The 27,953-nt window shown below is 39.5% G+C and overlaps 1 protein-coding gene across 3 annotated transcripts; it reads right to left on the bottom strand.

The window, feature by feature from the left end:
- Positions 1-4,554: 4,554 nt before the first annotated feature.
- LOC114056070 (dolichyl-phosphate beta-glucosyltransferase) lies at positions 4,555-19,504 on the bottom strand. 3 transcript variants are annotated; one of them, XM_027880921.1, is made up of 10 exons: positions 18,808-18,891; positions 17,593-17,764; positions 16,713-16,759; positions 15,972-16,040; positions 14,740-14,832; positions 13,106-13,219; positions 11,750-11,809; positions 9,424-9,575; positions 6,023-6,108; positions 4,555-5,005 (listed from the first exon to the last, which is right to left on the bottom strand). In XM_027880921.1, the coding sequence occupies exons 1-10, from the start codon at positions 18,889-18,891 to the stop codon at positions 4,893-4,895; spliced, it is 990 nt and encodes a 329-aa protein (XP_027736722.1). In that variant the 3' UTR covers positions 4,555-4,892. The 3 variants fall into 3 exon arrangements, with proteins under 3 accessions (XP_027736722.1, XP_027736724.1, XP_027736723.1); XM_027880922.1 differs by lacking the exon at positions 18,808-18,891 and adding an exon at positions 19,394-19,504 and having other exon boundaries at positions 4,893-5,005; XM_027880923.1 differs by lacking the exon at positions 18,808-18,891 and having other exon boundaries at positions 17,595-17,701.
- Between the last annotated feature and the right edge of the window lie 8,449 nt (positions 19,505-27,953).

The following is a 27,953-nucleotide window of genomic DNA, read 5'->3' as shown; positions in this document are numbered from 1 at the left end:
ATTACTATCTAGACACAGCTGAGAATAGCAGTCTACGTTCCAGCTGAATTTTCCTAGTTCTTAAACATCTGAAGTGACTGCAGTAGAGGCTTCACAAATGACCATTCTGCAAATGGTTTCCCCAAATATTTTGTTTGATGGGAAAATAAAAGCTCTTGCACATTGCTAAAACTTGTACAGTGATATTATGCATCACAACAGCACTTCGTAGCAAACGTGGTATTCTCACCAAAGTAATCCCTGTGCATAATAAAGTCTCTTTAAAGCACGGAATGTAACTGCTTGGTGTTAACTGCACACCTACAGAACCATAATGCTTACTGCTTACACTAACAGAAAACATCTTATGAGGAGAGAAGCTAAACACCAGGATTTTTAGTGCAGCCTGCACACAGGACAACTGGGGTCCCAGGTAATCAACAAAATTATGTCATATCCCCCCTGAATGTTTGCTGTTCATAGTGAGGAGCTTCTATTCTAACATGTTAAAATCTTTTGTCTTAACCACTGGAAAATTCAGTAGAGATTTTTGAGGGTAAATAAATTATCATGTCCATCTTCCAGATTAAGGCTAGACTGATGTACTATATAATCTAGACTCAGGAGCAGCCAGGAATAGAAAGAATGCTTATTTTACAACCCAGAAAAATCATTACATGTGAAATTAGATTCCTGTAACCATGCAGGTCTCTTCAAGCCACTCCAGAAATTCCTTCATGATGGTGGAAGGGACACAGCAAGATAATATTCCCTTGCTACGTTCTCCAAAACCTTTCCATACGGGAGGCAAAGCATCCATGGTTTCAGGGAATGGAGTGGGCCTTACACTGAATTTTTCTTCTTCACTCTTCTCAGTGTAAGATGCAACCACATTCTCTCTCTTTTAAATGATTGTTCAGGTGTAATGATTGTTCAGTGATCCTGTATTTGGGATTGTACGACGATTCTCTTCTATTTTCCGGGGAAGGTCATGTCCAGGATATAAAGTTAGCTCTTCCTTGGTTATCATGAGGCTTAGGAAGGCAATGGCAAGTACGTGAAAGACAAACATCACACATGTAGACAAAATGGCAAGTAACATCTCCATCCTGCAGTATCTCTGGAGGATCTGACAAATCACAGCATTCCTTATTCTTTGTTTAATACTTAAAAATGAATGGGTCTATTAAGTTGTCTAGCTGTATTTACTCATTTCAGTAAAGAGGCTTCCAGTATTTAACTAATTTTATAAGTGAACTGAAAAGGTCCAGATTTCTTCTGCCACAGGGTCACTATACGCAGATATGAGTGTGGGTTTAAGAATTTCAGAGGTATCATGGAAGTGGAGGTAATGTATGAAAACATGAATAGCACATGCAGCAGTTGCTTAAAACTAATATATTCTTGTGCAGTCAACCACTATTTTTTTTTCAGCATTATGACTTTGAACTCAAGGAAAACTCAGACAATAGGTACTAAATAATTCTGGATAGGTCTTCGGAGCCTTAAACATTAGCAGAGAATTCAAGTTAAATACTGTCTGAGACTATTCAACAGCTTGGAAATGTTGCTGTGCTTATACATATTGATATAATTTAATTTCCCATGGTGAAAAAACTAACCTGGACATTGGCAGTGGTGGAATGGTCTGCACAGATACTTTGAGTTGCAAATTGATGTATTACTGAACACAGTTCTGCAGAATGAACTGGAGCCATCTACATTTGTCTGCTTACACTTCACAACAGTGATCTCTGAGAACTCTACATAGATTAAAACTGATTAAAGCTGTTTATTACTCATTTAAGAGTTACCCCGCCTTGTGATAATGCTACAGTGTTGCTGAAACCTGTTCGAGATATTAACTGCTAGAGTTGTCACAGAAAACATACTGCACATCTGCAGACATGCCTGAGAGTAAAAAGAGAGATTTTTAGTGTTTTTTCAATCAGTATTTAAAATACGAGTTAAAAAACTAGCTTATAAGGATAAAAGCTAAGTGTGTATCAACAGATATTGCATGCTATTGCTTTGGGCTGTGGTAAAAAATTATAACAGTGAAGAAAACGTGTGTAAAGTCCTGAAGCTTTTTCAGTAACTTGCTTTTTCTGCATGCGCTTTTCAAAGACTACTCTTTGATATTAAGTCACCTCTTGAAAAAGTCTCCTATGAAGTATTAGTCAAAGGGTGCAGAAAAGGTTTTTACGCAGATATATAAAAATACTTTTTTAAAACCTGAAATCTGTATTTATGAATGCACTAACTATGCAGACACTGATGTTGCAATGTAGATTTTCTCTATTTGTTTTTATTTCCTTTTCAAAGTCTGTGAGAACATTCTGATGTGTCTTTGGAAGGCTGGGTCATGCAGGACAGTAGCACAGAAGACTTCCACCTCCCTGGGTCACCCCTGCAAACGCAAGGGTAGGAGGAAATAGTAAAGGTTAAGAGTCCACTGAATACTGAGTCTAAACTTCTGTTAGAGCATGTGCTTGGTGGTGTCCTGGTCATCTGAGACAGTCCATGCATCTTGTATTTCATAAACTGCAAATACTAGGTAGGACCTGGGTATGTTACCTAGAAGACTTCTCATCAGTCAGTACATGAGTGACAGAAGGTGAAGCCAACCATCCTCTTCTTAGGTAAAGTAAGTCTTTCATGTCACTCTCTTCCTTTCAATCTTAGCCCCAGATCAGTCTCCTTTTCTACTTCTCCCCATTCCCCTTCTGTCCCAATTTACTGCTTTTTACATTTCAGCTCAGCTTTTATTCCCACTGCAGTGGAATGCATCAGGCCACAACTATAGAAGTAAACCACACTGTAGCAGGTATTCCACGGCCGTCTATCTCTGCTCTCAAAGTACTTCTGGGCACAAGTGAGGCAGTCAGTGCAGGTCAAGGACTACCCCAGCAGAGTTTAGAAGAAGCAAGCCTGCTTTGAACGGCAGCTGAGAAGAGACACGTAGGCATATGAATGTGACCAGTGCCAGCTCTGTCCACCAGAGTCAGAGAGCAGACTCTACAGACTTTGGAGACACGTAGTGACCTTTATCCATGGCTCAAATACACTGAAAGAATAAGAGTATTCCCTGCCAACAAGTTCTAGCATCCAACTCCACAAAGCTCGTAGACTGTAAATACGGTCTTACTTCTACATCTCTAAGGTGGAAGGAATCAAGTATTTTGTTGGTGAGATATATGCAGAGTTGCTAAAGGAGACTGCTCAATGAAAAGAGAGTTTATCTACAAAATGTTGAAAATGTTTGAAAAATGTGCATAAAATATGCACAAATGGCCATAAAATAAACACAACCTCAACATGTGGAAGAACTTTACACTGAGGGTGGCAGAGCATTGGAACAGGCTGCCCAGGAAGGCCACAGAGTCTCTGGAGACATTCAAAAACCACCTGGACGCATTCCTGTATAATATGCTGTAGCTAACCCTGCGCTGGACCAGATGATCTCCAGAGGTCCCTTTCAGAGGTCCCTATCCTGTGATTCTGTGAAATTAATTTAAAAAAATATAATACATTTAGCACCCTCCTTCCAACCTTTGGCATACAATTAATTCATACAATTTATGAGCAGAGCTAATACTGCTCAGGTTTGATCACAGAAATTCACTTTACAAAAACTGAGAAGCTGGTATTTTATTCTAGTAATGGCACTGAGGAGTTGTGATTGATTCTGCAGAAGTGACAGAGATGTATCTGGACTAGGCAAGAGAATAAAGCCTGTAAAATCAAACTGGATATATTTGTTGATAATTTATTCCAGCACTTCATAGAAAACTGAGGTAACCCTAACAGGAGCAAAACTCAAGTCAATATTACAGAAAGAGTAAGAAAAATCACCAGTGAATTTACACGTGAAAGTACAACCATATACCATTCATTCTTTACATCTGTTCAGATTTGTACATGTTTTTGAAAGATAGATTGGCTTAGTTTGTTGGCAATCCACAAGAATTTTGAAAGCACAAATGAAACTATGTTACGGTACTGTAACACAGTATGACATTGCTATGAAAGACTCAAGGCCCCTCCCTCCCTCTCTGATCTCATCTGAAGCGTGACAACATCTGATAGGCACTGGTAACACACAGCCCCCCCATGTATACTGGGTCTCATTTTAGCATGCTCTGAACTAGCTTTCCATACCCTCTTCACTTCAGGCCTGTAGATGTTAAGGACCCCTAGCCTTGAGCAGGCAGGAATAATAAGTACACACGAACAAAACACATTTATAAAAGACAACATTTTAAAACTAAATGTGCTTGCTCTTGGACCTTCTACAGTCTGTACATGATCTGCAGGTTTGATCTCAGGAAAACTATTTCAGCTTCAGACAAAAACATTTGGAATGTCAAGAGACTGCTGAAGACCTGAGAACAACCTTAGGAAGTGTTGTAACTCAGTAAAATCCATTAATGTTTCCCATAACACTGAATCTAAACATGCATTAGCGCAAACCATGAATGATAATTCCAAATTGCAATATGGCCTAAAATTTCCAGATATCACAGAAACAAATGGGTGTGGTCATTCACAACACAACATTGCACAATGTAGAACAGAGTGCCTCTTTTTAATATGTATATGGAAATTCCAAAAGTGTGATGAGACAAAAGCAGATATATTTATTTGAATTAATTTATAAGACATGTCAAAGTTACTATCTAATAAAATAAAAACCTGATTACCAGGTAAGAAAATCTTTTTTGAAATGCTTTCTCTTTTCAAAATGTACAAATTTCCTGCTGGCAATCTTACAAAATATATATATGCTGTAAAAATGAAACATACAGGAGGAGCAATGAAGAATTACCTCAGCTTTCATCACCACTTCACTTGATTGACACTGTTCTCATGTTCCATTAAGTATAATAATATATTTGGAAAATGTAAATAACCTAATTACATTTTCTTCTTTCAAGCTGCCAGGCACCAGTCATATATCGCAGTCGTATAAAAAGAAGATCCCTGCCCATCTGCAGCCAGCTCCAAAAGGGAACCAACTTAGAACCTGTGATTAATGAAGAAGAAAATCAGAAGGACATTGTTAGAAAAAAATGAGCATTGGCAAGACACACACTTAAGCAGCCTTGAAATTCTGCATTCTCAGCACACTCAGCAATAGTTATTGCTTTATAATAATTATGCCATAGGTGGGAAACTAGTTTGCAAGCAGCACAGTAATTCCATTTTTGTGACAAGATGCACAGCATTCTTCATGGCAAGGCTTTGTTCAAGTAAAGAGGAACCTGAACACCACTAATTAGACAAATGATCTTTTTACTGACTTCGGAGCAGAGGACCACCACCTTATCTTACAGCACTAATATGAACGTCCCAACAGTCAGGCAAGTAAGGAACTCACACCATGAAACCAAGCCTTCTTCCATGTTCGCTAACATTTGAGATAGGTGCAATGCACAAGTGGAACTGCACTAAAAGGAAGCATTTCTTTTCTAGTAAAGTTGGCTCAGGATGTTCTCTATTTGCACCCTTCATCATCACTGCAGTTCATTGTACTATCTGTTGTCCAGGAGTTGTGTTGAGGGGAAGAGATTCAGATTAGGAAAAGACAAAAACATGAGAAGGGTAAAAAAAAAAACGGAGGAACTGCCTTTGATGGGAGGGAAGTGAGCTGAAGCAAGCAGTACGTCTTAAGCTGGCTCTGCTGTGATGAAATATGCATGGAGCTATACTTTCCAGCAACCCAGTGCCAGAGACCACCCTACGCGTCTGAAAGAACATCACATCTTAAGAAGAGATGGTGCCTTAGAGGAGGCCTTAATAGCTGAGAATTTTGGAAGGCAAGACACAGTGAAATGGAGTTGAATCAATAAGTGATGATGGTCAGACTTCCTGCACAGTGTTTTACAATTGCTCTATTTTTATTAACACATTAAAGCAAGAGGACACGCCAAAGTAGTGTTTTGTCCTAGCAGTATGACTACCTACTTTTGCCTCCAATGGGAGTGCAGAGTTTCTCTCTCTTGTTACCCCTTCACCTACTCTTCCTGTATCATTTGCCTACCTTCTATTTCAGTCCAGTTGACAGCAACTTCTGCTATAGGTATTTTCAAGCGCTGGGCTATATAAAGAAGTTCCACATCAAACGCCCTGAAGAACAACAGGAAATAGAAAATACAGTTGCACTTATTTCCAGAAGAAAGACAGTGGGAATGTTAATGAAATCCTTTGCCTGATTTAATTGGTATCAAGTGCATAACTGAACTAACTGTTCAGTTATGCAGTTGATACCAGTGCTCTACAGGTCAGATGCAAATGGAAGGGAAATTTATTTCCCTGACCAAACATCTCAGAACACAGACAATATACAATATTACAACAGTAACAACAACCCTTCACTGCATCCTGTTTTTGAAGTATAAGGTCATGCCATGTTCAGACCACTGCTTGCTTTTCATTCTGGCCACTATTATGACTTGAACATTTTTAAAAACCATGAAGACCAAGCAGTCAAACATACAGCGTCACTCCACATCTCTAAGAGTTTCATCAACGGGGACAACAACCTGCTGTGGCTTTACACCGATCTGATGGTTTCTCCTTGTGCTTTTTAAGTCAAGAAACTCAAGGCAGCACAGAAATGAGAAATGATCCAAGTTACTGTGCATAACAGAACCTGAACAGTTTTACTTTATCCAGTGACCATTTAAAGAACAACACAGAAACCCTCTTGAGACACTTGTCTTTTTTGCTGGCACAATTTTTGCAGGCTGTGCAGCAAAATGTACTGCTCTAAGTCAGCTGCCCTTTTCTGCTCAGTTTGTCCAAAATATACTCAATCCTCCTGGTTCTCTGCACAGAGGATTCTTTGTGCATTGCATTCTTGAAACCACATGCTCAAATGGGCCTTGTGGCCCTGAAGCTTTTAATGTTAGACAAGTAGTTTGGCAGCTTATAATGCTCATGTAAAAATCAGCACATAAAACTGCCAGTAGCTGCTATTGACAAGGGTGAATGCAAATCACAATGATGAAGATTCTGGTGATTTTCTTAGATTTCAGATTGCTAGGTTGGTTTTCTTTTCCTCTCTGTAGTCTCCAAATGTCACTAGGGACTTTCTTGTGGTATATACAGAACCTCCATGGCACAGTATTTAACCAGTTTTTATTTTCCTTTTTACACACATTATGCAATGGAAAGGTATCAGGGGGCCAGATGTGTTTAAAATAAAAGCTTTCCACTACTGGGCTATTTCTGGTTCTTGCATAATTACATACAAAAGAATCTAATGGAAGTTCTACGGGATGACTATTTGATATCCCTATACAATTTCCAACTACAATTATCCCACTTCTTTGTACAACACTGACATTTCACTTAGGACTATCATTTCCTTTAATTTACCCACTCTCCCCATATATCTATACCTCCCCATGTACAGTTTATTTCCAGATCTTATACATATTAACTGGGAAAGGAACACTACTCTGTTTTGTGCACTGAAAAGTTATCTTCCAGTTACACGTGTGAAATGACTTAGCTATGAAGCTATTAAGTAACTTCTGAGTCCTTCTTGTAGTTTTGTTTTTTTTCTTCAGCAGTGGATCTCTCTCCTCTAAGAGAGTTTCAGTTTCCACAAAACTAGCCAAAGCTTTTGATCTTGAAATCTCTACTGTTCTGTTAGATTTGGTTTAAATTAGCCAATAAATATGAAAATGAAGGCAGGGAAACACAGAGACTGTTGATGGACAGATGAAGATAAAAACAGGCAATATATTTCCTGTTTTAGCGGAAAATTAAACCAAACAAAAAAACCCAAACCAACTCTTGTTGTTTTAGGCAAATTTGTGACTTGGAATTATCTGAACAGCTTCTTTATTGGAAGAATTTGAGTTATTCTTTCCTTGATGAACAAAACAAACGTTTGTCATCACTAACCAGTATATTTTTGATAAATAAAATGTACAGGGGATTAGCTTTTGGATTACTGTAAATAGAAGCTAGAATAGAAGGCCAATTTTGTAACAGTACATACAAGGCACAATGGATGTACATACAAGTACATACAAGTACATACAAGTACATACAAGGCACCAGATCTTCATATCTGGTGTGTTACACATCAACAATATAATTACTACAAAATAAGTTAGTAATATCCTTTTCTCATTGCCTCTATTCCCAGACAATGTGGTACAGCACAATTATTTAATTATTTTACTCTTTCATTCCTTTGGTGCTAGACAATTGAAGTGGCAGAAAGAAAGCTTATTACGATTTTCTTCTGTAAAAAAACACTTTATTTAACCAGTAAGTGCAATTACAATTAGAATCTTGGGTTTAAAAAAGAATAAAATTTAAGATTGTATTTTTACAGCTTAGACTGATTATCCTCATTTATTTCTTTCAGTTTTCTTCTTGAAGAGCTTAGTTAAAGAGGAAAATTTTGTGATGCGCACTTCTGGACCTCACATATGTGTTTAATCACATATTTAGAAAATCCCTCTATATGAAATTTACAGAACATTACAGATCGAGTTTGAGTTTGGAGGTAGCAGCACAAATCATCCTTCTGGCTCAGTTATAGTTTCCTTTAGAGCAATAAGCAAACCATTCTGGTAGAAAAGTGATTTTCTGAACACTGACTGCTCACAGTTACATATTCCATACAACAGAAGGTCTATGTTTCACACTTGTGTGCCCAAACACTACCTTTGCAATTTCATTCTGGAGGAGCAGTGTAGCTCAACTATCACTGCCAAACCTCAACCTAAAGCTAGATGTATTGGAATTCACTAGGTACTGTAGGGTTGCATACATTTTTGTATGGGAATACTGTTCAGTAATTCTGTTGCCTGTCAGCAAGCAGTAGCCCACAAGAGATTTTCTTGAATGAAGAGAACAGTTTAAAAATATTTGATTATATTTAATTAAACTATCCTTTTTAGAAACTACAGTACTTGTGTGCAAACAGTGTTTTAGTTCCATAACAGTGCTCATGACTGTATCACTCTCAAAAGGGAACTGTTTTAGCTAACTTACAACAAAAGGAGTTCTAAATTAATTCAAAGACTATGAATCATCTTCTATTGTCTTAGACTAACGATATCTACCAGTAGTCCTCTCATCAAATATTTTACAAAGAAAATAAGAATAAGCATTTGCTTTCACTTTGAGTCCTGAGCAACTACAAACATCAGAGATATTGATTCTAGGTAAAACATTTTGCTTAAGTAGTACTGAATTGTAAGGAATATAGAATTTCTAGCACTTACCAGGATATTTGAATATAAACAAGAAATCTAAGCAGTCATGCAAGCAGTACTATAATTGGTTAAACTGCACAACTGGGATTTATACACAGACATGACACGCTTCATAGTAGCTGCAATACTACATACTTTTTCAAAACTACGTTCAATTTTTAAAAAAAAACCCAACAACAATAAAAAAGGAACAATTTACCAGCGTTCTATATGAAGAGTTGAGAAAGTCCGCAAGGCAGCTTCTCTGGTTAGAAGTTTAAATCCGCACTGTGTGTCCCTGATCTCTTTGACACAGAGAAACCAAACAAGGAAGTGGAACCCGTACATAAGAAGAGTTCGAAAGTAAGAGCGCTGTGGACAAAAGGAAGTAAGTTAGATGGTTTTATTTAAGTGATGACTGAAGTGCTTGAAAAGAGCTGTCTTACAGGACAGTAATCCTGTTTTGTGACAGCTTTCAAAGTTTGTAAACTGTTTTTGGTCTGCACTGGAACAAAAATAGAACCTATCAATTGTTACAGTAAAACAAGGAGAAAGACTTGCCAGTCAAGCACCATCTAGGATAGAAGTCCAAGTTCCTTTTTTCGCTTTCCCTAATTCACAGCAGCTTTTCACTTGGAAAAATGCTTTCCTAAGTAAAGCAGGAACCTAGATTTCAAATAACGAGTGGGACAGGCACAGTATCTTCTGCATTATTCTTTGGGAATTCCCCAAGGAAAAGTACAGTGAAGAAGGAAGAGGATGGCATGTTACATGCTCTACTCCACTGGACACTTATAAGCTATTTTTCCCTTCTGTCTAATCCTCTTGTTTTGCTAAAAATTGATTGCACAGATGCAACAAATTCAAAAGTTACCAGGACAGATAATGGACAATAAGCCGTAAGGACTCCATAAAGTGCTACTGCGAAGAATGCACATTTAAACTAAACGGATTCCAGCTGCTAATCCATCATGAAAACTGAAGAAGTTTTTTTTATTAAAAAATCCAAATAGGAGCATCTCATTATTTGTCACCCACTTCTTTCATTCAAGACCGAACGATCTCCAGAGCTTGCACACACCATGTTAAGGCACTTAAGAGAATGCAGCTGCAGAATCCACCTTTTTGCACCACACAGTGGACCAAGTAAAAACCAAATCTAAAGTAAAGGCTACTGTGCAAGATAATGTTTCATTTTGTATTTCCAGCAATGTTACACAGTCATCTCTTTTGTTTTTTTGCTTTCACAGATATATTTTATGTTCCTGGTAATGTTCTCAGCCTACTCTTTGGTTACACTTTTGTTCTTGATGAAATAATCACACAGATAAGTTTCTCCATGGACTCCAGAGGCTGGAGTCTGGATTTGCAGAGGTTGCTCTTAATCTTTTATTCAAGACACTTCTGAACTCACTGCTGATCTTAAGCTCAATTTAAGTGATTGTATTTTCTTCTCACTGTAGTAGACTTTCTGTTCCAGACTAGGGACAGCTGGATGACAAAACGAAATGGACTACATATTTTAAACAAATCAGTACTACCTAACCAGTTGGTGATTCCTTTACTAAAGTCAGAAATACAGGGAGAAACAGTAAGAAAAGGATGGACGCATCCTAAAAATTCTACTTCTGTTTTAAAAGCTAGAAGTCCTATTCCACTTCCTCTCCCCATGTAGCAAGACCTTCAAAGATGAAAACAAATATGAATGCACTGAAGAAAGTTTATTGACATTCAGCACCTGACCATACAATGAAGCATTTTTTCTGGGCTCAAATTTCTGATCATTACCAGTGTAATTTGTTTGGCACTTTTGTAACTATTTTAATAGTTGTAGATATATTTTAGAATTATTTCCAGTATTAAACATCAGTATAAACAAAGTTTACTCTTGAAAACATTCAACGTGATGAGCACATCAGATGATGCTAAAAAAAAGAGCAACGCGTCTATTGGAATAGAAGTCCCAAACCTGTACTTTGTCGACTACCCTCTGCTAAGACACCAGAAAACATCACTCTTTATTCCACAAGAGCCACACATAGAACAGTACTGTCTGTGTGTTCAAAATAAAAAATTTTACAGTGAGTAATACAGAAAAATTACATCACTTTCCCATGAACTCAGATACTCTTCAGCTGACTGGTAACCATCACTAACTCACTTTAAACAGGTTTCAAGATCTGCAGGTCAAGGTTTTGCACTGGAAGGGAATCAGTAATAAATGAACTCATAAGTTTCCTTCCACCCTAGCTCCAATACTGGTTACTAGTTACAAATTTTGTCAGGGTTTAAAAGCTCTGCTCGTGACACGCTCTCAACTCAAAGAATTAAATCTGTAAATTGGAACACTAACTGACACCAGTACAAAGAGCCTGAAATCATCCTCTGTATATGATAGAGAACATCCAACACTTACAACAATATTTTCCTTATTTTTAGCTTCTATTCTTTTACAAATACGGATAATTTAAGTGCAAAATCTGTAGAGCTGAAACAAATAATGGAAGTATTCGGGTGATTGTACGCAGTAGGAAATTGAAACAAACCTTTGCTACTGAGTCCTTCTCCAGATGAGCTCTAGAACCACAGGAAATAGCCATCTGGTTCTGTACAGGAATATAAAATAAAGAGTTATTATTTAAACTAGTATTTTCAGAATCAGTGGAATCTTTGTTGAGAACCATGTAATAAAAAAAAACTTCAAAGCAGTATACTTTTCTGCTGCCTCCAGCTCCACTTTTTCTACTGCTAAAATCTGAGCCTAAATTGGTTTTTTCTATAGTTAACAGATAATCTAAAGTTTATTACAATTTGCGCATGGTGCATGCAAATTGCTTCAATTTATTCAGGTTTGGTTTAGCTTACATTGTTTACTGTATGCATACAGTTTATGTGCTTAATAACACAGATAAGCATGCAGCGTTCCTAGGAACTGAATGTTTTCCTTAAATATTGTGTAATGGAAGGGTAACAGAATAAAGTACTTGTTGCACTGACGTACCTTCAAACAAATAAAATGCCATGGTGTTAGCCAAAAATATAACCTCGAATTAAATAAAGGCGACGAAAACAAAAGGTTTAGCATTATTCTCATGCTTCTATTTCTCAGATGAAATCTCTCAAATATACTATATTTGAGAGTGTGGGACTGATGCTGGAGAAGCAGCAGCAGCTGCTGCTGCCCTGACAGCAAAGACCATCAGGGTCACACTGGTGCCTGTTAGCTCCTGCACTTGTGCTTCTGCACACACAAGACCATGACCCTTTCCACAGGCACATCCCTTGCAGCTCTGGCTGGAAGGCTGCATATCACTTCTGGCCTTTGGGAAACTAGCTACAAGTGCCTCACTCACCTCTGTTTAAGCAGAAAATAAATCTCAGTTCTTTCAAGTCAAGCTCCCAAAAGAGAATGACTATGCAGGAAGGTGTTCTTGTTCCACAGGTTTTTGAACTTTTATTTACAATAAAAGCTCTTCCAAATATTGTCATTTAACCAAGGACCCTGAGAAAAGAAAACCTCTCTAAAAGAGTGTGAAATTAAGATGCATCCTTAAAGATATATAGGATGACATCAGATAAAATGGAAATACAAAACAGTTAACAAAGAAAACTAAGTAGGCAACACATGGTATTTATACAGAACAGAACAGCTTCAAAGAAATTAAAAGAAGGATAAATAAAACATTCTGTACTGCACTGAAGTAGGTACAGTGGATACAAAGGAGTTAAGAACTTTGTGGAAGCTCTTTCTGACAGCCCATTCTTGAGGCTTCTAAGCTTACATGTAGGTCTTTAGACTTAACATCTTCAACTGGATCTCAAAAAACTGAAGCTGAAGAGAATTACAAAGGTCAATCTCTGTGAATGTGTATTAAACTAAAGCCATAAGAATTTATACTCACAGGCCATGGCTGGAGATTTTTTAGTCCTTCTTCTACTTTTTCAATATCTGCAAATTTTGTAGCTCCATCTGCATCAGCCATAAGAATTTTTTTCCCCCGAGAACTAAACACACCCTGCAATGAAAACAGTCCATAAAAATCAACACTTTTGAAATCACTACTTGTCATAAACTAGATGCAAAAGACTCCCAAAACTTAATATAGTAACAATAACAGTGATATCTTACAGATTCAACACAACAGGTGAGTTTTAATATTCTGCTACTAACAACAATATACCAACTTATAATAACATCTAGAGACTTCACACACTGTGTGGTGTCCCACAGTGACAGACAACGCATGAACACAAAAGGCTAACAGTCCCTCTGAAGAGAAGGTTGCAAAATAAAAGCTTTACAAACCAAAACCTGAAAGTCAACAAGTCGCTACAGTCAGCTGCAGAGGGGAGCACAAGAAGCAGTGATTAGCAGCTGCCACTGCACTGGATGGCTTTTCTTTGTCATTTGAGCTGTGGAAAGGAGGATGCAGTGCTAGTTCTTCCCAACACTGTTTCAAGAGAATTCAAGAGCTATTTCTCAAAACGAAATTTAAGATTCAGTTTTAAGTCACAGTATCACTGCAAAACATTTGTGATGCACAGATTTCGCAGCCTGTTTTGCCATATTCTTGGTCAGACAAATTTCATCATTTTTGAAGAGGTCCAGACAGGAAAACAAGTTAGCAGTGGGTTTGACTGAAGTACTGTTGCAACCAAGTATATGGTGAGTTTGGAAAACCCTGTCAAGGAAATATTGTATACACATCCATTCTACACTCTGCACTGCAAGAGTGTATCACACAGAGAATTTTCTCTGTCTCTTGAAATAACTTCAGAAGTATATAGCTTACAAAAGTTCCGTATGTCCTAATATAATGTTCTCTCCATTTTTTATATTTATTCATTAAAAAAAAAAAAAAAACGACACATTAGAGCTTAAAACACAGATAAAGATAAGTCAGGGGTAACCCACAGATGTTACCAACCTTTTTCATAAAAGTAATCTTAGGAAAAAATATTCCTTCTAAATGTGTAACAATTATTTTATTTTTAGGATAACGTTTATGTGAAAGCATGAATTGCGCTGTTTCTGCTATCGAGTCTGGGTGATAACAGTGGGTTTCAGTAAACACAAAATTTGCTGGATGAGAATGATTCTTCATAAGCCATTTTAAAAAACACATCTATGACCTGGAAAGCACAGTTTGCAAATTTGGCTCTATTTTGTCTACAAAAACTTAACTTTTATCTATAACAGTCTGGTTGTGTGTTTTTTTTGGTTGGCTTTTATAAACACAAGCCTATTTCTTAAGTGGAACTAACATCAATATGAAATCCAAGTATTTTTTTTCCCTTTAAAATCTAATATAAAAAATTGTCTTTACTTCTGATCTTCCTGGCAAGAAAATACTGTTTACAAGATCTCAAATAAACTTATTTTGAAAAACAGTTTTTGCTTTAATTTATAGAATCTGTACTCAGTTTTCTCATAATTATTTTGTTAATGCATTGAATTCAAAGTGTCAATCAGCACAGCTCCATCTTCTACATATTTGTCAGTTCAAACAGAGAAGGAGATCAAAGTATGAATTACCATCCTGACTGCTCCTCCTTTCCCTCGATTTTTTACCAAAGAAAGCACTCGCACTTTGTCGCTTCCATATTTCTTGCAGTACTCCATTGCAACCTGATAGACACACAAAAAACCAGCATAAAGCAAACCCAGGAATCAAGGTAGAATTTTACATTTGCTCACCCTTTAAAAGAAAATAAATTAACAGCACAGAGCTATAACCACTTCAGTCGGCACAAATACATTGCCAGTGTTCGCTGGAGTCTGTTCGGGAAAATAAAAACCAGTTCACAGTCAAAAAACTCAATCCTAATTTAACTTATACTACTACAGACCTTTCATATTAACACCAATAGTTAATAAAAGAAATATAATTTTCTATTATAGCCACTTATTTATCACTTGCCTTGCTGCTATTTGTGGTTTTAAACAAAAATTCATATTGATCTAAAATCCCACTCACACTGCAAGGACCTGCAGCTTTTGTTCCATGCTGTGACGAAGAGAAAGCATGAGTTTTCTCCTCTTAATTTTTTCTAGGTTGTCTTGAGTCCTTGTAAGTTCAGAGGCCCACAGCCATTGTATGCTCAGTTAAAGGAGATGCCAGAAGGAATGTACAGTAGTCAAAAGTTGAGCAATCCTTAATGGACAAGCTTAAGGAAAGTAAATCAAAAAGCAGCATGCATTTTAGTAGCTATCTCAAACATTTTCCAAGCAGTAGAAAAAAAAGGTCTCAAGTTAGTGAGCCTTCCTTTCCAGTGACGTACATCAAAGTCAAGAATACAGAAGTATTTTGAAAATAGTATTACCGGCACAGGGATTTTTAAATAAACAGTGCCATGAAGGGTGTGAGGAAGAACTATGTCAGATGTTCTGTAAACCCCAGTATGAACTGGGACTTTTTAGCTTCCCCAAGTTCATAATCACATCATCACTATGCATATACAGAGTATTTCATAAGAAATTTCTCCACGTTAGGATTAGAATTCTGAGAATCTCAGAGGTAGGAAAATAGCTGTCACAGTCACCAACAAAGAAAAGTAGAATTTGAAAAGGAATTATATGTGTATTCATATGCATATGTGACATCCATGACGGATACAGAACAACGACAGAAAGCACTCAGAAATATGAATTTCAGTTGTCAACTATTTCAAGTACCAAAATATTAATGCAAAAAACTGTATATTCCACAAATGTAGTAAAAAAACCCACATCCTTGATTGCATGGGAAGACACTTCGTTTTTCTTACCTTTGTAGTTTGATCTTTACTACCATCATTAACCACTATCACTTCATAAGTGAATGAAGGATCTCGTTTCTTGAAAATAAAACCAGAAATAATACATTTAATCCAATTTCTTAAGTAAGCAGTGGGTCTTGCAAACATTATTCTTTTCTACCTAGCAGGTTTTAAATCATTCATGGTTGCCAATAGACAGTAGTATAATATAGTAAATTTGTTCACATGGCATAATTAAAGAATTTTGCCACATTTGATTAATATACCATTACGCTGGATTGTCATGTTACCATCCAGAACTGAAAAATCAATTCACTTGTTAAAGATGAACATTCAGAATATCATCACTGTTAAGAAAACCCAAACAGAACAACATCCACAAACTTTCACAATGGGCTTCTTACCCAGAGAACAAATCAAAATGAAGAACAGATACTTAAGAAACTTGTTGGAACAAACCAGGGTTTATTTAGAAAGTTAAATGTATGGCTAATTCTTAGCTTTGTCTTGGAAAGGTAACATTCATATGAAGCTTTTTTCATCCCATAGCCGTATATTAAATTTTTACTTAATTTAAAAATACCTTTTGGCACTTGATCTAAAATAACTGATAAGAGACCAAAGTGTTACTTCTAAGTGGCCAAGTATTACTGTTTAATGTACACCAACATAACAAAGTGACTAGGTCACTGACTTATTACACATAATACACCAAAGCATAATGAACATTGAATGAAAAAAAGAAAATACCTGTCTTTTTTCTAGATAATCCATAGCTTCATCCATCATAAGAGGCACTAGAGTAAAAGTGGAGGAGGTCAGGTTAGTAGATTATAACAGGCAAAGCATCAAAAGCACTTGCACAAGCAAGCTGAGAACAACCACAAAGCAAAGCTGAGCAAATCAACTCTTTCATACAGCACTACCTTCACCAAACAAGCTTAGCAGCTGCAACTCTAAGTGCTGTCCTTTCTGAATGCAAAGAGAACACTGAAGAAAATCATATATATAATAAAAGACAAGATAAAAACATTTCTTCTGAGGAACCAACTTTTCATTTTGAAATTTATAATTCTCTCTACAAGATTAAAAGAAAAAGAAATCATTCTTCATGACTGACCCTGAAACCCAGCACTGACTTTATTTATTTAAGCAAGCTGACAGCTTGTGTACTACCAGGTTTGATTATTTCTATCACATCTGAAAGCCTTTCCTCAGTATCAGGTACTCATATCTATTGCCATGTCAAACATGAACATGTGAGATCATCCTTTTTTCTGCTCATCTGAAGCTGCTGCTGTGGGAAGTTCTCAAATCAGTTTTAAAAGTCTTTTTTTTAGTTCTTGCCTTGCAGCATTTACAGGGGCAATGAACAACCATTCTTCTGAGGTTCATTAAAATGGAGAGGATTCTTACAAGTGCCCCATGCTATTTTTAGCAGCAGAAATCAAGTTACACAACGCCTTAATTCTGAAATTCAATGTACTTGGACTGTTTTCTGGAAACTGTGTCCAAAATCTGATACATAATCTGGCCTGCCAGAATCTATCCCAAACATAACTGACCTCTGCATTATTACAGTAACAACAGATAGATTTTCTTCTTTTCCTCAAAACAAGAAAAATCTTACACCGTTCTTCCTCATTGTATGAAGGCACAACAACAGAGAGTTCCCTTGTAGGGGGATCATGTATACTTGGTACAGGTTCTTTCCTGCCTTCAGCATTTACGAAGAATTTTTCTTCTTCGTGTCGGTGAAGGGTTGGCATTTTTTTGGCAGTTACATGAGCAATTGCACAAATCTGTGATGAAAAAGAAATAAGAAAAACTCTTGAGCATTCTATTAGAAGTTGACCTAGCTCTTGAATGTGCTACAAAGGGCAACCAACTGTATTTCAATAATGAGGTGGGACTTTATCCACTGACTGAATCACAGAACACCAAAATCCTCTCATGCCGTTTAGTTACTTCTAGTCTGACCACTGTCAGCATCATTGGCTTGTTGCTATTTTCGACTGCAAAGCACACAAATGCCGCCAAAGTCGTGGTCCAAGCTCCCATTGCCCCTTCCCCAAATAATCCCAGGCACACAAGCCGATGCTGTCTCTGATCCCACCCCGCGCACTGTAATCAATGGCCTGGCTCATAACCAGCCAGTCACATATGCTTGCAAAACAGAGGCTCTGACGGCCTTATAAATGACTAAAATAAAGCCATGGAACTCGGGGTTTGGAGCACACAATTTAGTGACACCATAAACAGAATCACAGAATCAGCTAGGTTGGAAAAGACCTCTGAAATCGTCGATACCGAACACCACGTTAACCAGACCACGGCACTGAGTGCTACGTCCAGTCTTTCCTTGAACACCTCCAGGGACGGTGGCTCCACCACCTCCCCGGGCAGGAGGCATACGTGGCACTGCGGACAGGCAGCAGAATTCCGCCTTGCACGGTGTCTAACTTCTGCAATTTGCCGGCTATTTCAGCCACGCAGAGACACAGCGACTTCCCAAATGGTCACCGCGAACGGGCGTTACCAGAACATTTCCCAAGGAGTCTTTATTCCCTCCGCAGGTCCCCGGACGCCTTGCCCGCACCAACCCCCGCACCAGCGGAGCCCCGCCGGCTGCTCCCTGCATGGATCCCGGTGCCACCCGCGCTGCCCCTGGCCTAGGCGGGCCCTGGCCGGGCCCGCCGCAGCATCCCGGGACCCCCCGGCAGGGCTGGAACCCGCGGGCATCCCTCCCGCTCCGCACTGCGGGGCCGGGCACGGGGCGGCCCCACGCACCGCCCCCACCACGCAGCCCCCCGGGCCTGCCGTGACCGCGGTGCATGGCTCTCACCAGGACGAGGAGGAGGGCGGCGAGGGCCACCAGCGCCGCCGCGGCCGCGGGCAGGGACACGGGCAGGGACGGCAGCAGCGCCATCGCCCGCGGCGGCGCGCGGGGCCCGGTCGCGCGGCGACAGCGAGGCGGAAGCGGACCCTGCGCTCGCCGCTGCCGCCGGGAGCCGCCCGCGCCCCCCCGCGGCCGGGACCCGCCAGCGCCGCCGCCCGCACCGCCTCGGCCAGCGCCGGTCCGCCCGCTGAGCCCGCCGGGCGCCTCGGCCGCCAGGGGCCGCTACAGCCGGGGCGGCGCCGCTGCCGCCATTGCGGCAGCGTCCGGGTGAGCGCCGGGCCGGGTGGCCGCGGTCCCGCCCGCCCCGCTCCGGGGGTCCCGCCCGATCGCGGTATCGCCGCCTGGCCCCCCCTCCCCTCCCTCCTTTTCCCCGCGGCACCGCGAGTGCGAGAGTCGCGGGCTCGGCGCGGCCCCCGGGATAGGGTCGGTGCTGAGGGGGCTGCGTGGCCCCGATGTGTGCGGGGGGGACTGAGCGAGCGGGGGGAGTCCAGCGAGAAAAGGCTCGGCAAAGCTCGGTGTGGCCCGGAGCTGCCTGGTGTTACAGAATCGCGGAGTATCCTGAGTTGGATCCACAGGGATCACCGAGTCCAAGTCGTAGCCCTGCGCAGGACACCCAAGAGTCACACCACAGGTGACGTCTCACATCTGAGAGCGTTGTCCAAACCTTCCTGGACTTTTGTCAGGCTTGGTGCTGTGACCACTTCCCTGGGGAGCCTCCTCCAGCACCCAGCCACCGTCTGGATGAAGAGCCTTTTTCTGATATCCACCTCCCCTGACACAGCTGATAGCATTACAAGGAGGTTAAAACTGTAGGGCATTCAGTGGCTTCCCATTTATAACTTCTCGTTTTAGAACAGTAAAATGGATTGGGTCAGAGGGGATCTTCAGAGATCGTTTCATTCCAACCCCGCTGCCATAGGGGGTTGCTAATATCTTCCATTAGACCAAGTTGCTCAGAGCCCCATCTAACCTGGCCTGGAACACTTTCAGGGATGGGGCATCCACAGCTTCTCTGGGCAACCTATTCCAGTATTCTTGCTTCTGTACTTATGTCTTAAATGCATGAAACAGTGTCTAGCAAGTGCTTTTACATGAATTGGAAGACAACAGGCCTTGTGTTGGGCTTCCGAAAACCAGTAGTACAGGACCAACATATGTGGAGCCAACAGGAGCTAATTCATGCTTGCCATTGTGTTTGTGATATTTCTATGTTAGTTTGCATTTGGAAAACTTGCTCTTCCCATTTATCGTTGGTTTTTCCTCCAGAAGCACTATTTTAACAAAACTGTCAATTCTTTAAGTATTAACAACAGTTTTATAAAAATTAGTGGCTTTTTTACATTAATGATCCCTGCTTAAAATACACAAACATTGTTAGTAGTATGTAATTAATAAGGTGTGTTAATTATTTCTCACCTGAAGCCCTGCATGAAGCATATTTTGTAATTCTGTATTTTCTCAAAGATTCTAAGAAAAACTGTAGCATTTAAAATTGTTTTATACCATTTTGTCCACCTGAATGCAGTCCTTGAACTAACAGGTATGTCAGACACAGTTATAAAATTATGCATCATGCATTTCTTGAAAAGCATTTTCCACCCTTCTGTCAGTAAACATTTTTTTTGATTTATAACTAATATTATTGAGGTTAAAGCTAGTAGTTTTTGTTAGATATATGAGCAGGCGTGTTCCTTGTAAGGAGGAGGATTTTGGGACTGAATGTAGGAAAAAATATTAGATCAGTTCAGAGTTTCCTCATCTTTCTGTAAGCATATTGCTAAGAAGCTTTGCCAGGCATCTTGGTTCTCGAATTATTTGTTGTGGGTTAGTGCTTGCTTATCTTTTTTTTGTTGTATCTTGCCTACTCAAGAGCTTGCATGTGAACTTCTCTTTCTGTTTGCTTTAGAACTGTGGAACCACTAGAATATTACAGCTGCTTTTTGGCGAGTAAAACACGAGAGGCCTGTATATCAGGTTATAATAGTGACCTTAATGACTTGCTATTTCTTTTTCTTGGTTCTTGCTTTGAAACAAGGAAGAGAAAGGATTTTTATTTACTGTTTCAGCAAGCATGAAAGAGAATGCATAGTACAGTAATATACTTTAACATTGTTTTCGGTCCTGATCCTGGGCTGATGTGCACAGTGTAATTACTCAGATCTGCTCCTGCCTGGGTATGTGCAGCAGAGTTTAGGTGGTTGTGGAATCTTGTCTCTGTCTAAGGTTGGCAGCATCAAGGCATACGCTGACCAGCACAAAACTGATGCCCAAGCATCTTGGGAGGGACACTGAGTCCTGGCTTCTGCTGTGTTCTGAGCTTGGTGGGCAACTGCCTCGAGCAGAGGCAGAATGACCCAGCAATGTGCCCTTGCTGCAAAGAAGCCAATGTTATCCTGGGCTCCATTAGGCACAGCATTGCCAGCAGGTCAAGGGAGGTGATCCTGCTCCCTGCTCAGCACTGGTGAGGCCACACCTGGAGTACTGTGTCCAATGCCAGGCAGTGTATACAAATACCTAAATACAAATGGCAGTTTAGTGGCATTTTCCTGCAATACATGGATGTCACAAATCCAGGAAACTTCAGGCACAAATCTGTATTTTCAACAGACATATACACTTGATTATGTGGAATCTCCCATATTTTTTGACTTTTTAATATTTTTTAAATTGGTGCTCTTTGGTAAGAAAACAGGTAAGCCTGGGCACTAAATCCATCTATAAGTATTTTTTAAGACTACAATAAAAATTAATGTTATGTGTATCTTGCAGTAATGGTAATGGAGCAATATGTACAAACACGTCTGCACGCCTTTTTCTTTCACAAGCACATTACTCATTGTTGATCCTACTGCTGAAGAAGATGATTTAGCAACTGGAACAGTAACCACTGTCACTGATGAAGAAGGTAGACTATGTTCTGTCCATAAACCAGGTACTTCCAAATTTATTACAAAGAAACCTATGGAGATGACAGCATTTAGGTCAAGAAAAGACTATGTACCTGCTTTCTTTTGTAAGATTTGGGTGCTTTATAGTAATGGAGCGTCTGCTCAATTAAATTACTTGCTCTTGAAATTAAGATGGTGGCATCACTGAAATTCAAAAAATCATCACAGCTTGACCTGCATACATCAGAGAACAGATTTTGAGCATATTTCCTGTTACAGCTCTGATTTGTTTCCATTATCTTTGCCTGAGGCTGGAGCTGGGAAAGTTGCATGCTCCCCAGGCGAAAGGTTTTGGTCATGAGAATTACTGTACTAATACTCTTTTTTGGAAATCACATAACTGAAGTATAAGTAGAAAATCAAATTGTTCCCTTTAATTTTTAGGTGGAAGTCTTCTTAAAGAAGCCAAGCTTCAGGACTGTATCACCAGAGCAATTACAAGACACAAAGAAGGTGATTGACAAAGTAATAAGAAGTATAACGCCCAAGTGAACAAAAGGAGAGATCTTTTAAAAAATGGATTTGTAAAAATGTATTTGTTACAGTGTTCACAAACCTTTTATACTAAATAAACAAATACCAATACAACCTTTACAAAGTTCATTTTTTCTAAAATGTTTTTCACCCTTATTCTATGTACAGTGCTTTTGTGTGGTAAAAAATTTAAGTTAAAACATTCTGTTAAAAAAATTAAGTGACTTAAGGAAACGAGATCCTAACTGCTTTATAGATTAAATTTCTACGTTCTGTAGGGTTGGCTTCCAAAATCAGTTCATTTTTTTTTAGTGTAATGTCAAAAGTTAATTTTCCCACCAGTAATAAAAGCACTATTTTAACTTTAAGCTTTCTCGTTATCAATCAGAAAAAAATCCCCTTTGAATCATTTTTTTGGCGGGGGGGAGGCAAGTCTCATGATTTTGGAGGGGCTGGTGTTCCTCTTTGACTTTCTGAGTGGCTGCCTGAATGCTGTTGATGATGCAGGCGAGCTGCTGGTGCTGCTGCCGCTGCCATAGCCATTTGATGCTGCAAGAATCGCAACTGCTGCCATGAAGGAGAAGGGGGAGAAAAAGCTTGTTAGTGTTGACTATTAAGGTTTCATGTCAGGAAGAATGAGAGGAAGGTGGGGGGAGGGGGAAAGGTAGAAAAATGGGGAAGCACCAGGTTGACAAAAGAAACGCCATGTGCTGGGGCAGTGGGTGAAGTCAAGCAGCACCAGTGGCACAGAAGCCTGCTGAGGGAACAGCTAACGTTTACATATATATGCCCAGCTTTGTTTCTTTGCCTTTTCCCTCCATTGCAGTAACTGCAGTAACTCAGCAACTTCTGTGAATGTTTGTGTTACATAGTACATTTTTAACACAATACCTTCTCAGTGTATGCATCGTATGTAATTTCTGTATATATTACAAAGAGAAGCCTGTGTGCTGAAAAAAATATTAAAATATTTTCATAAAGCATCTGGATGACACAATGGTAAAAGGAATGCTTTGCAGAGCTGTTGCTTCCATGTACTGACTGTAGCAGTGCTACCTTTGAACTTGCAGGTGCTTACATTCACGCCAGTTTAAAATCTATTGGCACCTGGCAAAGCTGATTTAGATACGTGCCACAAGCACCTCTTGAACGTTTGAAAATTAGGAAGGTGGGTGGCTTAAATGAATGAAATTCAGTGCTCCAAGCTGAGACAACCACAGATTATAAATCCTGCATGATAGTTTGCTAAATTCATGTTTGTTTGTAAGCTGTGAGACCATAGTGACATTAGTTAAAGAAGTCAAAAGAGCAAGATTTTTGATTTTGCAGCCACAACTTGTATTTTAAGTTTGTTGGTTTGTTTTTTTGTGGTGTTTTTTTTTGTTTGTTTGTTTTTGGTTTTGTTTTTGTGTGTGTTGGTTTGGTTTGGGGGTTTTGTTTTGTTGGGGGTTTTTTGTTTGTTTTTGGAGGGGGTTGTGTTTTGGTTTTTGTTTGTTTTGTTTTTTTTAAACACAGAGTGAAGTTGCTGGATTACTTGTAGCTGTTGCTGCTGCAAGGCTTGTTGCTGTTGCAAGGCAGAAGACAGCTGGAGTCTCTGCTGAGAAAAGCTTTGCCCAAGTCTGTTCATGGCAGAGCCAAGCTGAGACAACACTGAGAAGGGAGAATGAGAAAGCAGGCAGGTCAAAGAAGTCAGGTTGAGTTTGTAAGGGTTAAGGAAGGAAGACACAGGAATACAGTGTAACAGGAATACAGGCAAAGGGGGATCAATAGAATTAGTCTCAGAATCAAATTGGAAACAGTGCAGAATAAGGTATACATGATATACATACTCTGTTATTTAAAACATAATTAGATAATGAAGTGCTTGTGGAGACACAAAGAGGTTTCTCACACTGGATGTTAAGCACAGAGTTAGAGCAATATTCCTCAATGAAGTCTGGCATGGAAGTTGCCTGCATTTTCTTTTTGTATTAAATGTAGCTTATTTTCACGTGATACAATCGACTGCACTTAACTGCCAAACAGAGAAGTGTGTGCATTAAAAGTCCAGTATTTCTCGTGTAAGTCACAAGCTGATAATCAGTAAATTTGCAACTTGACTCGTCTATCTCGCATTGGCCTTTTTAGCCATCAGCGTGCTTGTAGCAAGGGTGGGTAGAGCCCTTCTCAAATCTTCGTTCGCGAAGCCTAGCCATGATGAATCAGTAAATTGTTCTAACATATGACTTCTTTATGACCAAACTTCATTTCAGTGTGAATTTATTAATATACACACTTAACTACAAAAGGAGGCTCAGCAAGCACATACCTGTGGCTTGAGGCTGCATAAAATTCCCTACTCCAGTTAGGTTAATTACAGCAGCTTGTTGGGTAGATAATGCCTGATCTTGATTGGATGGACCTTGGTCAGAGCCCTAGCAAAAATGAAAAGCTTGATCCTTATTACCAAACTTTGGTATCAATGAATAAGCAAACAATGTGTGAAAGCAAACTCTTGAAGTGCCATTTAAAAACATTTAATGCTATGTCATCCAGTGCATGTAGATACAGGCTATAATGCAATCACTACAAGCAGAACAGATGCTGAATGCCCCAAAACAGCTTTGTTTTGGCAGAAATGGTACTGCACCTGTTACCCCACAGAAGTGTCATGTAGTTGTCAACTTCCCTGCAGTCTAGCAGAGACTGCATTTTATGGTTGTAATCTTACGACTGTTTCCTGTCCCACTCCCAGCCCTGAGTCTTCAGGTGACCCTGAAACCATCCATTTGCAAAGTTCCTAATCAATCAAAGTGTGCAAAGCCCAACACTTTACTTTCCCATGTTCATATTGTGCCACACACACCTAATTTCATAAAAAAATACAAACCCTGCTTTTAAAATTATATTTTCAGAACAGAGTAGTTGTCAAATCATCACTCGAGTAAGTGGAGTCTGACAGTATCTCCTGAAATCAAAGGGTGCTGAATTATGACCTCTTAGAGAACTTACATTATGCATTGATTTATAACATAGGGAAATAAAGCATGATATTCACAATCCAAGCAAACTGCATGGCTTATCAGTCAGATAAAGAGCTGGTGTACTCCAGGAGCTGTGATGCTTCTTTAGCATAACCTTATGATATAATGCCACTAAGATCTAAGTAAACCAGACCAAAAGATTGCACATCAAGAGGACATCATCACCTCAATGATGACTAAGACTTACAGAGTCAGAACCACCCTGTGGGGAAAACCCTAAGAATGAGATGAGAATGCATACATTCTGTTGGTAGCCAAGAAAATTGTTGGTCTTTTGGGGTTTAGTTTCTTTCCACTAAGCACTGTGAGCACGGTGTCATTATGAAAGGTAAGGGATCAGGTGTTTATAATAGCTTATTTTAGGTAATGACCCCCTAGTCTTCCTCTATAATGCACAGTTAGAGAGAAGTGCCTTAGGGCAATTTAGCCAACACAGAGATTGATTTCCTCCACAAGAACTTTCTGCCACAAGAAGGACTAAGCTTACATCAGCCTTTTTGTAAATGCCCTTGATGTTCAATGCCTAGACTATAAAACCCAATAGGATGAGCTAGCATGAATTTTTTTACAGTAATTCAACTAGTAACTGACATTCAGACATTTGGATGCTGTGAACAAATCTGAAAGTTTCCCATTAAACTGTCCCACATTCCAGAACAAGGCCTGTGACACAGGACACTAAACATCGTGAAACATTTGGGAAAGGCATCTTGTTTATGAAAGGTCTACAGTAACACAAGTGAAATTATTATGACAAACTTCAGTATCCAGTAGAGACTACATGGTAAGCAGAAGTCTTGCATGTCTGGGAAGATGAACACAAAAGCAGAGCAGCTAGTTTTCCCAAACTGCTGCGTCAGGTTGGTAAAGATTTATAAGTGCAGGTAGAACTAACCACTCAAAATTTATCATTTTGAGAACAGGTCTCGATCAAGACTTTAGACTTTTTCAGTGCTTAAAACTTTTAACACCATTTACAAGCAGCAGTAGAGTGAATGTCTTAAGATTACAGCCTTAAAGCCAGTTGATACTGGTGCAAAGAAAATTCTGTGGAACTACAGCAGTGAGGATCGTAAACCAGCTCACAGCAGTGTAAGTAGGAATTTTTAGTTAACTCTGTAATCGTGACGTCATGTTTTTCTCTGTTTATCTGATGTATCTGCTAGTTATGATAAAGCTGATTTTACACCACTCATACAGTTGGCTGGCTCTCTTCATGATAGAGTTAGACAATGCTCAGCCAGTTGTTTAGTTACAGCTCTTCTACACAGGATACAAATAAAGAAGTATAACCCAGTTCCAGCCATAGCAACAGAGCCCCTGCAGTCTTTGCTGTTTGAGATGATTTAGAAGGCTTTCTTCCCCCTCTGCTACAGATCTGTTGGGCACAGGCTCATTTACTTGTGAAGATGGGGAGGAGAAACTGTTTCATCCATGCACCCCAGACTGAGGGCTGTTAGCACACATCTGTTCTCCCTGTTGCTGAGGACTACAGGTTGTGGGCTGCTGAGGTTGTTGCTGTGGAGAAAACTGTGATCTACAGAAGACCTCTATTCTGGCATAATTGCCTCCTGTGCCTCACTTTTCTATTTTTCTGGAGTGTGTACAGGAGTGGGAGGAGGAAGTGGCAAAGTTACAGCTGTTCTTTTACTGTTGATAACTTCTTGAAGCGTGGTGCAACACACCTGGAACACTGTAGCTACAGCTCTGCACCTGTAACTGGCAGCTGACTTCAAGATCCGGGAACTCCACCCAGTTCCACAAACAGTCCCTGTTCTGCTTTTAAATGCAACTCTGACATAATAAGCAATATTCTGCTCATGTTTATATTTGTATGTATACTTAGTGGAAGGAAAGCATTTACAGACCTTCTAAACTCTCTTATCTTACACAAGCTTCTATTTCCCTTACCAGAAGCTCTTTAAACCTATTACTGTACCTACTTGGGCATGCTGAGCTCAGCTTTTAGGCATTCTGTGTGTAACCCCTGAGTAACCCCTTGAGCACAAGTCCTATGAGGAGAGGCTGAGGGAGCTGGGGTTGTTTAGTCTGGAGAAGAGAAGGCTTAGAGGTGACCTCATCACTCTCTTCAACTACCTGAAGGGAGGTTATAGCCAGGTGGGGGTTGGTCTCTTCTCCCAGGCAACCGACAACAGGACAAGGGGACATGGGCTCAAGCTCTGCCAGGGGAGGTTTATTTTGGATTGTTACTGAAAATTAACTGCTTTATTCTAAGCTAGAAATATAATTTCCACCTGTTATCTCTGTGGAAGCAGGTTTTTCTCTTATTCTAAGCATTTTAAATAATCCATTAAAATTTGCAGTAAATGGTCTGACCAACTGGCTCCAAAGAACTGTGCAGGGGAGTGCAGTAAAAAGGTCTCTATAGAAAGATAAGAAATTATCATTCTTATTGTGTCCAAGAATATCAGTTACCTGTAGAAGATTTAAGGGCCGAAGATTTGATGTATTTTTCAAGCCAAAGGGGCTGCCTGTTAAAGAGAACATCTTTTCATTAGTAGGGAGTCTTTACTCAGTTATATTTGTGTATTGCAATATAGCTTTCCACAGGGACTATTTTTAAACATTTGGAAGTTGGAAAACTGGCAAGTATAAATTTTATACTTAATACAATGCTGCATTTTCC

The sequence above is a fragment of the Empidonax traillii genome, unplaced genomic scaffold, assembly GCF_003031625.1.
Source record: "Empidonax traillii isolate 1590-97213 ecotype Southwest subspecies unplaced genomic scaffold, ASM303162v1 scaffold79:size2606397, whole genome shotgun sequence".
In the NCBI taxonomy this organism is placed as follows: Eukaryota; Metazoa; Chordata; class Aves; order Passeriformes; family Tyrannidae; genus Empidonax; species Empidonax traillii.
Note: the sequence above shows the minus strand (reverse complement) of the source record. Positions and strands in the feature narration are given on the sequence as shown.